We start from the raw sequence: 10438 nt of genomic DNA, 5'->3' as shown, positions 1-10438 counted from the left end.
GGTTCTACCAGGATCCAAGGCTGCCATTGGAGCTTTCCCTGGCAGAGGGCAGCTCCCCTGGCAGCACCTGCCCAGCCTGGGCTTGGAAATCCCTTTGATCCCTGCAGACTCCCAGGGGCTCACTGGGGTGGGAAGCACTGGGGAGGGAGCATCAGGGAGCTCAGCCCACAGCAAGAGCAGATTTCAGCACTGTCTTGGCACCACAATCTCTACACTCCGTGTTTGGATTAAACAAGAGCAGCAGTTCAGCACCTGTGCACCTGCACTGCCCCTGCCCTGAGGACACAGAGCACCTCACACAGCACAGCCAGGGGTGAAGGGGCCCAGCCCTGACTAAGGTCTGCTCAGAGCACAGGGAACACCCCAAAAGATATGGCAGAATGAAGAATGTCCAACAGCAGGATTTGCTTTTGTTCCTTACCCTGTGGCACTTCAGCATGCCAGATCCCAGCTCCCAGGAGCTGAAAGGCACCTCTGAGTTACATTCAGAGAAGGAGAATTTTGGGAAAAAATTACCCAAAGAGTGAGTTTCATGCACTAGAGAGTATGATGATGACCTAACACCAATTCCTTAAGAAAGGACGGAAGAGGAGGCACGGTGGGAAGTTTGTCAGAAATCCTGGAGCTGCAGAGTGTTGCCCTCAACACAAGTGCAGTGTAACAGGCAGAGGGAACAGCAGCATGGCAGTCCTGGAAGTCAAGGAAAAGTGGGAATTCCATCCCTCATCTAACATCGGCATCTCTGCTTCACACCCTGCGCATCTTGGTGCTTCCCTTTTCCTCCTCTAACCTAAACCTTCTCAGAAATGCTCAAAGTACACCAGGATCTCTCCAGGTCCTCTCTCAGGCAGCTTGGCTCCTTGATCAGTGATAAGAGACAAGATCCCAGAGATTTCCATTCTGCTCTGCTAAAAGTCCCATAAAACTGGCAGCTGGAAAAAAAGGCCAAACAGGGAATCCTGAAGGCACTTGCTTGGAGGAGCACTTAGTGTGGTGGGATTAACCACAACTGAGCCACCCTGGCTGGGAGGACCAGGCTGGGAGCACGGACAGCAAGAGCTGCCTGTGCTCAAAGGCAGAGTGTAGTCCCAAAAAATGGTACCACAACCTTTGGTTTCCACCTGCCCCCTCGCCTGAGCAGGCCCTGGGGGCTGCTTGGAGAGGGTGGAGGTGCCTGAGGTATTGCAGTGTCTTTGTGGTGGTGAGGCACCGGCACAGAGGGCCCGGAGCACCTGGGAAGGCACCAGCCCAGCTGGCCTGGTGTGGATGGGGCTGGGGGCTCCTGCCTCTCCCAGGGCTGGCACTGAGGGGCTGCTGGCCTCTCCAAAAGTGTGACTGGGAGGGTCCTGCCTCTCCCAGAGGTGGGGCTGGGGGCTGCCTGGCTCTCTGGAGGGTGGGCTAGGCCTGCAGCCCCAGCAGGCGGGCAGTGTTCAGCACGTCGTCCTGCGTCAGGTAACACCCACAGAGCTGCCGGTACCCGGTGAACGCCTCCCGGCCGTGCAGGACACGCCAGTTATCCACAAACAGGACCTGCAGGAAAGGAAAAGGTCATCAGGAGGACAGCAACCACAGCAGGCAGGGTCAGGAGCCTCTGGCAGGGCAGGTCCTGGGGATCCCTGGACACTGGAAGAGCAGGTAAGGGTGTACCACAGTGGGCAGGAGCCTCCTGTTCCACACTGGCACAGGTGAGGCCACAGCCAGCTGTTCCACAGGATCCAGCACAGCTCTTTCACCAGCTCTTTATGGAGCCAACCTAGAAACACACTTTGGGGTTTCTTTGCCCTTCTACTGGAGAGGAAATAGTTCATCAGCAACAGTGGCCAACTTATCACTGAATCCCAGAATGCTTGGGTTGGAAGGAACCTCAAAGCCCATCTTGTTCCACCCTCTGCCATGGGCAGGGACACCTTCCACCATCCTAGGTTGGTCTAAGCCCTCTGGAACCTGGATTTGAACACTTCCAGGGATGGGGTAGCCCCAACCACCTGCCTCTGTGGTGTCACTTACCCATGTAAGGGCTCAAACATAATCTCAGAACTGTAATTTCTTCTGGAAGAAGTGAAAGCCTGAACATTAAGTGTTCTGGCCTCTCTGCTCCTGAGGATTCTCATTTCAGTGGCTGGAAACTAGGACTAACTTTCCTCTGAGGCAAAGCTTGAACTAAACATCTCTGCCTCACCTGGGAGCTAATACTGCTTTAGGACAGCAGAAAAAACACACAGAAGCCACTACTGTTAACACTGGAGCACCCAGAACGGGGAAAACTGCTGGATATGGCAGTGCCCAGAAACCAGCACACCCACGGAGCATCCTGCCCTTCTCCCTGTGCCAAACCCACGGGATTCAGCTCCCAGTCCCACCCTGGACCAGTGCTAGAGTGCAGCACTAGAGGATACAGCTCCAGGTCCCACCTTGCCTGGCTTGAGCTTGACCCAGAGCTCGTTGTCGGGCCGGCGCAGCTCGGCGGTGAGGGCGCGGTGCGCGTGGTACCAGCGGCGCACCACGTCATGGGGCACCGTGTTGATCACGGCACGGTCGTAGTTGTTGTACCTGCAGGGAGAGGAGAGACAAGAGATTGCCCAACACGGCTCCAGGTGCTTCCAAGAGAGCCTCAGGAGCCTGTGGGATTAGTGGGTATTTAAGGGAGGCTGCAGAGGTGACCAGAGAGGTTGTGCTGCCAGCACAGAGCTTTGGGAACACAGCACTGAGGGTGAGAGAAGTTTACTATCAAGTGTACACCTGTTCTTCCTGGTTTTCCATGGAAGGACATGGCAAGACTGAGAGCTGCTTAGAATAAAAGTGCAAAGCAGTGCTGGACAACCTCTAGAACTGAGGCAAGGTGAGTTTCAAAAATCAGCCCAAAATCCCTTTGGAAGGGATCACTCTGCACTCTCCCTGTTCCCTGTGTGCCAGGAAAGTTTCTAGAGGCTTCTCCAGAGAAGGGCTGAATTTTTCTGCATCTCACATAGAATGAGATGAGAGCTTGGAGCTGAAGGGAGAATACCAGGAGTAAAAAATCAAAGTTCAGCACCGACACCTGTCTGCAACAGTGGTGCTGACGTTTCCTCTAAAGCGGGAGGAACACAGGGTGTCCTTTGGTTTCATCCCTGCTCAAAGATACACTGGTTTTCAGCCCATGGAACGTGCTAGAAAACCACCACAACGCCCTCTCCTCCCCAGAGGCCTCCTGGCCATTACCTGATGAGGTAAAGCTCGTTGTTCCAGGGGTAGACGTTGAGCACCGGCCCCACTCCGATCATGTGGTTGTGGCAGCCGCCCACGTTCTCCACGTACTCGTGTTTGAGGGGCACCTTGGCCAGCAGCTCGAAGTGCTCTGGGGCCTGGCGCAGCACCCGCTCGGCCGCGTGGAACCCGTCCACCAGCAGCGTCCGCCCTCCCGTGCCCTCGTGCTTCAGGCAGTGGAACACCTGGATGCTGCACAGAGACAGAATCCGAGAGCAATGACCTTGGCTGCCTATGCCCTGGGCACAAAGTGCTCCCCGAGGACACAGCCAGGTGTGGATGGATGCACCACCCGTCCCTGCTGCTTCTCCAGACCCAATCCCACATGTTTTGCTGGGTGAGGAGGCAGCAAACTGCCCGTGCTGCATCCCAAACATGAGTCTGGGGACTTCAGAAGCTGCAGGATGAAGGCTGTGTCACCCAAAATCCAAACCCAAAGAGGCTGTGGCTGCTCCATTCCTGGAAGCGTCCAAGGACAGGCTGGATGGGGCTTTGAGCAGCCTGGGATAGTGGAAGGTGTCCCTGCAGCAGCACGTACCCACAGGGCTCCTGGAAGTAGGTGGTGTCCGTGTGCCGGTCCAGGGCCAGCTTGGTGTAGGCTGTGTCTCCCCGGGAGAAGTCAGAGGTGAAGTACCACATCCTGCCATAAATGGTCTCCCTGGAAAAGAGACGGGCAGTTATCATCGGTCAGTGTCTGGGTAAGGCACATCCTCCCCTACATTTGAGTTATTCCCCTCTGTCCCATGCACAGAGTCATTAAAGCAGAACAACTTCACAAAATTCAGATTGTCAGGGATGGTGCTTCTAATCCCTCTTCTGGTGTTTAGCTCCTCTCTTTCCTCCCCAAAAGACTGGTGATGACGAGTCTTCCCCTCCACAACCACTGATGTTTCCATACCAACCATAATCCCCAGTCATGGAAGTGACACAAGGAGGTGCCTATGTGCAGCCAGCCCTTACTTGTATCCACACAGGTTGCCCAATAATCGCATTTTTTCTTCCCAGTATCCTGTTTTCACTACCTCCCCCCTCCAACACACACAGGAGGGAAGGAACACCAGGCAAGGCCAAACAGCACTCAGGGGCTACAGGGGGAGGGTGCCTGGAGACAAAAGCTGGCTGGGTATTCCCTGAAGCCCCTTGTTTCCATTTGGAGTGACTGTTCATTAACAGGAATCCCTCCTTTTCCAACAACCCCATGCAAATCAAACTGTTTCTACAGCTTGGATAAAGCCCTGAGCCCAGCTCCTGGCATACCATGCTGGCAGTGCTTTACACAAACCCAGCACCAACACCTCTCACTGTTTTTCTCCAGCCAGAGCTCCAGCTGGTCTTTGATCTCCCTGGCTCCCAGGGCCAGGCTGCCCTCACGACCCCTCAAGTCATAACAGGAAATGTCTCTCCTTGCAAAGCCCTGCTCTTCCCAGCCAGTCACTTCCTTCAGTCCCTCCTCTCTGCACAGTCCCACTGTCACAAAAGTCATGGGATGCTCTAGGGGCAGCTCAATGACTGAGTGATTTACAGCTCTTCCATAAAGGAGGATGGATCCCACAGTAGGATCCTCCATCCCAGGTCCAGGGGAGCAGCCAGAGCATTTGTCTGCAAACCAGGCCATGCCACACAAAACACAGGACAAGGAGGCAGCAGCTTTCCAAACAGAAAGAAAACAAGTTTATCCTTCCCAGGATAGCCCAGATACCTGATTATGCTGATCCTCTTTGCCAAGATTTCTGTGTCTTCTTTGGTGGGAGTGACATTCTCCACAAAAGCAATCCCGTACAACAAGAAGTTCTGTAGGAATTCTTTCAGGCCCTCATCTGTCTCCAGGAAGCTCCGGCAGTCGATGGAGGGGACCTGGGCTTGCTGGTAGATCTGAGCATTCCAGAGGATCCGGGGGTGCATGACCTGCTGCTTCTGCCCCTCGTAGCTGTTCCTCGCCAGCCACTGCAGCCCGTACCGTGTCACGTGTCCATCCGGCCCTGGCACAGGGACAAGGGCAGAGTCACCAAAATCCCACTGGCCAGCCCGACATCATGGCACCTTCAGCCCAGGACAGGCCTCACCTTGTCACCTGTCTGGGGATGGGTCCTTTGCACCCTGCTGCCACCCGAAATATGACCTGAAAGGCCACAAGTCCTAAAGGTGTTATCATTGCTGCCACAACTCCGAATTCAGGGCAGCTGCTGCAACTCTCCAAATTCCCAGCTAACTGTTGCATCTGCAGTGGTTTTGGCTTTTGCTGACAGGCCTCCAAGGACAATCAAAGCCCTGAAGTCAAGCCCTCAAATAAAAGCCCCAGCAAAAGGAAGAAAGCAGCTGGGAAAGTGAGGAGAAAGGACAGAGAACGGGCATGGCGAGCAGGGCTGACAGCTGCTCACACAGAACAGGGAAGGAAAAGAGAAGCAACAATGTCATGCCCCATCTGTTCACCACCTGCACTGCTTGGGGAGTTTGACCAACCCAGACACTGCATACACACAAGAAGGGCTGGGGCAGGAAAACCACACCACTTTGATGCAGAGGTGTGTTTACAGCGAGAGCAGTGTTTAAAACCTGCTCACGGCTCAGTGTCTTCCCAGCCAGGCAGACCTGGGGGTAATGCTGTCCATCAGCAGGCACAGGAGGGCACAGGCGTTCAGGACTCACAGGTGAGGAAGAGTGTGCTCTCGTCCACGCGCACAGCCTGGGGCTGGATGGCCAGGTCCACGCTGGCCGTGTCCAGGCTGCGCTGGTTGGTCTTGGCGTTGTAGCAGGAGGCGGAGCGGCAGTGGTCCCGCAGCCACACGAAATCCAGGCGCATCACGGTGCTGCCGTACCTCAGCTCTGCCAGGGATGGGAGCAGAGGAGGCTTTGGGGCAACAGGGAGGACAAACAAAGCCAAGAATTGAAGCCCAGAGCCCACACTGTATCACCCCAGTTACAGGGCATCCCTTGACATAAACTGTCACCAGAGGAAGACCTGGCAGAGGATCTTATCAAAGGCCTGGCTCCTTTGCTTTGGAGCCACTGTGTGAAATGCTGAGCAATTCCCTTTGCTTGCAAGTCACTTGGAGCACTGAGATCTCACTGGCCTCAGCTGCCAACACTGAACAAGGTTGGGCAGCAGAGGTGGGCACACACCAGAGCTGGGGGGGCTGTGCCAGGGAAAGCCTGAGCATGGCACAGAAAATGGTGGCATGGCACAGCTCAGACAATTTCTGTTCAGGAATCCCTGGATTTGATTACTTATTTAGCAGTGCCTCACTTATAATAGAAGACAAGGCTGCTCCATCCTGCCTTTGGGAGTTCCAGCAGGGAACATGAAACGGTCTCCAGTGCGCATCCCTCTGACACAGGCTATTTCAGAAGGAAAACACACATCATTCCAGGGAACAAGGGTGGAATCCCTCCCTGCTGTCCCTGGGCAGAGCAGGAGCACCCTCACCCAGCACCTACCGAGATGGTCTCGGTGCAGCTGCCAGGCACAGCAGGGGGACGCTGGGGCTGTGGGGTGGCAGCGTGCAGGGACAGCCAGGACGGGCCCGGAGCCCCGCGGCAGCCACGGCCAGCGACATCCGGTGCTCCCACGCCGCCCCCGGAGCAGCCACGGCAGCCTCTGGCACCACATCCTGGCAGTCAGGAGACAGAGGACAAGGGGACTTGGATGTGATACTCTGTCCTAAAGCCCAGCAGGACACAGCCCTGAGGAGACACAAAGGACATACCAGGATCCTGTGAGGGTGGGCAGGCCCTGGCACAGGGTGCCCAGAGAAGCTGTGGCTGCCCTTGAATCCCTGGAAGTGACCAAGACCAAGCTGGACACAGGGCTTGGAGCCACTTGGGCTCATGGAAGGTGTCCCTGCCCTGGCAGGGGGTGGAATGGGATGAGCTTTAAGATCCCTTCCAACCTAAGCCATTCCATGATTCTGTGATTTACCAGGCAAAGCCAATCCAGGAGAGATAGCTGTGTTCAACACTCTTGTGCAAAACAGTGGCAAAGCCTCATCCCTGAAGGTCTTGTCCCCCCTCCCAGCATTCCCAGTTTGAATTCACCATTCCTGGATGGAACTGCAGCAATCAGGGAAGCAAAGTGACCTTGGTTAGGGAAGCAATAACAGAGGAATCTTGTAATTAGGCCAGTTCTAGAAAAAGCAGGCAAAACAATGAGGAGGAGGAGGAAGATCTCTGCTGCTGGTGAAGGACACAGCTGGCATGAAGGAGAAACCACCGTGATTAATTTCAGGATAGAGGTTAGAAGGCGCTTTCTCCAAGGGAAATTTGTAAAAACTCTTAAGTGAAAAGAGCAAGGGCAAAAACCTGACAAGTTTGAAGAGATGATGCCTCATTCTAAATGCCTGTCATGTTTATGAATTTCTGGGGGCCAGGTCCAAATCCAGCAGGATTTTAACAGCACTTTGAAGTGCACTGCAATGTGATCTCTCTGGATAAGACACAGGCTCAGAAAGCATTTCTTATCCTAGACTTCTGATTTTCCTTCGTTTTCTTATCTGGAGAGTCCAGGCACTGGAGCTCTGGCTGTCCAAGCTGCTTCTGCTCTGCAGAGACCTCAAAAGCTGCTGATAACAACCAAATCCACAGAGGTGCCACATTCCCAGCAGCAACTTGTTAAGCAGGGATAAAAGAATGCAGACATCCCTAGGGAGAAAAAGTGGGAATGTTTTTGAAGAGAAGGTTTGAGATGAAGGCACACTGACACACTTCAGCCACTGAGCTCTTTCCATGAGAAATTTTCCCAACATTCAATCTAAATCTCCCTTGGCACAGCTTGAGGGTGTTTCCTCTTGTCCTATCCCTTGTTACCCAGGAGAAGAGACCAAACCTCCTGGCTCCAGCCTCCTTTTCCAAGATATCCAGTTCCTGTTCCTGCTGCTCAGCTTTGAAAATCTGCTATAGGAAGAGGAATGAGCCTCATCTGACACACAAATCTCATAACCAAGAGAAGAAAACCTACAGCTACAAAACCCAGGAGCTGCCCCTGATTTTTCTCAGCTTTAAAATCTTAAAGAAATTATTTAAATCCCTGAACCAACAACTCACAAAGCTTATCTGAGAGAGGGAAAGTCTGTCCAGTTTGGCTTTTGGATCCACTATCCCAGTGAGGGGTAGAAAACAAGGAATCTTGCTTGCACACACAAAGGACCCAAAATGCCAGGAAAAGGCTCACCCACAAATCCACCAGCACATGGCCTGTGCCTGGGCCAGCTCCAGCCTTAGTCTGATCTTTCCACACACATTTCTTTGATCTCCTCCTCTCCCAATATCAAAACTGAGAAGGAAATTAACACAGGTAATGGGAAGTGACCCAGATAATTAAACCTAATCAGGGAGATCTTGTGTTGCTCTTCCTGTAAGAAAACACCACGGGCAGCCCAGTGAGAGCCTTAAATTCAATCTTTCCAAGACATACTAAAACTAAGAGGCATTAAACCCCCAAAATATCTGTATGATCAGGGAGGATTTATAATTTTTGTTGTTTCATCAGAGCTAAGAGCTGGATGAGCTACATGAACAGCAAACTCTCTTCCTGCACCTCCTGCTACCTCACCTTTATGCTTTATGTGGTCCAGACACACGGGCAGCAGTGAAATGAGAGAATTCCAGACAAGATTTCCCTTGGAATTCAAAGGGAAAGGGCAGGGGGGAGCAGACATTAAATGCTCAGTGCATAAACACACATGGTGGGTGACACAGGACCCACAGGGTGAAGGAGAGAACAGTGCTGGAGGGAAAAGCAGAAACCTCAAATCTGTTGTGATTTGAGGAATTCCCATCAGTCTTTGGAGAGAAAGGACAGGAGATGCTGTGGAAGGAGCAGAAAGGAAGGCTGGGTTTCACAGGGGTTAACCCTAACACTGCAGTTTGTCTCACAAGAAACACTTCAAGGAAACAAAACTGGGTTTAACCTCTCTGAGAAAAAGCCACAGTCCCCATTCTGGACAAAGGAAACGGTGAAAAAATGAGTGACCAAATAGTTTCAGCAATGGGAACACCTAAGAAAGGAGAAACCCACAAACCTGGAAGCTTTCACCAGCTTTTAGCCAAACCCTCCAGGGCAGGGGATGACCCTGCTGCCCTCCCTGCCCTGCTCCAGCCCTTCCAGCCTGTTTGTCCAGATCCTCTGGAAAAAAAAAAAAAAAGGTGTTTTCTATGAAAAACACCTCAAACATTCAGCTGCTCACACTCACTCAGTTTTTACTTCTGGAAGCACCTGGCTGGAACCAAGGTTTCTGTTCCATATGGAACAGGGAGCCGTCAGAAGCACAACAGTCCAAAGTGAGGGAAAGGAATTTGGCTTTTGATCCTCTGTAATCCTTTAACCTGACAGTTCTCTGCAGTGAAGGAACACCAAGAAAAAGAAAATTCTGCAAAGGCTGAGCTGCCCTGAGGACTCTGCCGGAGCCAGAGGAGCAAAGAGCACCAGCCCAGGTGACAAACCAGATCCCCCAGGATGGCAGCACCTCTTGGACAAGACACAGGCAGAGTTTAACAGCCTGAGCTGACTGAGTTAATTACAATTAATTACCACAGAGACAAAAAGCAGACTGGCTGTTCCCTGCTGAGCTCCTGCCCTCACCCTGCAGACAACTCCATCAGATCTCAGCTGTCAGGAGCCAGATTCCTCTTCCAGCCCTTCCCCACATGGGATTTCAATGAAATTAAGGAGCTAATAAAGACATCCCAGGCACTGCCAGCTTCACAGCTACTTCATTTTCCTGGAAGCAAAGGGAATTATCTGCTCATCCCACGTTTCATGCTGACCACCTGATGGCAGGTCCCATTCCCAGAACCTTATTCCAGCCTCCTGTTTGCATTTCTCCCAAGCAAAGCCTTCCCAGGCCCCACAGCTCAACAGAAACAAGTTCTAATTCTGTTTTTTTCCAGCAAAGCAGCCAGCCCTGATGGTAGAACCCCCCCCGCCCCGAGGAGTTACTCCAATAAACTCCTATTGCTAAATCACTCCATGCTCTGGGTCCTGCCCGGGCAAAGAGGAGCCAGGCAGCTCTCCCGGGCAGGGTGGGGCTGTGTTTTTCCAGGGAATGATGGAAAACAGCTCTGCCCACGAGCTGCAGCCTTTCATTCCCTTTCGCTGGGACAGTAATTCCCGTTCGAGCCCGGGCCTGGCATTACCTGGGACCCTGGAGCGGCGTGCGGAGCTGCGGGCCGGAGGAGCGAGGCTCGGGCGGGCTCGGGGTGC

General features: G+C 53.1%; 1 protein-coding gene across 3 annotated transcripts; it reads right to left on the bottom strand.

Moving 5' to 3' along the window:
* Window positions 1-177: 177 nt before the first annotated feature.
* TMLHE (trimethyllysine hydroxylase, epsilon) lies at window positions 178-10438 on the bottom strand. 3 transcript variants are annotated; one of them, XM_031063454.1, is made up of 9 exons: window positions 10372-10438; window positions 6834-6924; window positions 6679-6788; window positions 5890-6066; window positions 4943-5222; window positions 3782-3901; window positions 3199-3435; window positions 2412-2550; window positions 178-1530 (listed from the first exon to the last, which is right to left on the bottom strand). In XM_031063454.1, the coding sequence occupies exons 2-9, from the start codon at window positions 6848-6850 to the stop codon at window positions 1399-1401; spliced, it is 1212 nt and encodes a 403-aa protein (XP_030919314.1). In that variant the 5' UTR covers window positions 6851-6924; window positions 10372-10438; the 3' UTR covers window positions 178-1398. The 3 variants fall into 3 exon arrangements, with proteins under 3 accessions (XP_030919314.1, XP_030919313.1, XP_005428830.1); XM_031063453.1 differs by adding an exon at window positions 9258-9361 and having other exon boundaries at window positions 6679-6924; window positions 10372-10415; XM_005428773.2 differs by having other exon boundaries at window positions 6679-6924.

Source organism: Geospiza fortis, unplaced genomic scaffold (assembly GCF_000277835.1).
Source record: "Geospiza fortis unplaced genomic scaffold, GeoFor_1.0 scaffold412, whole genome shotgun sequence".
Classification (NCBI taxonomy): Eukaryota; Metazoa; Chordata; class Aves; order Passeriformes; family Thraupidae; genus Geospiza; species Geospiza fortis.
This window is presented reverse-complemented; position numbering and strand designations above follow the sequence as displayed.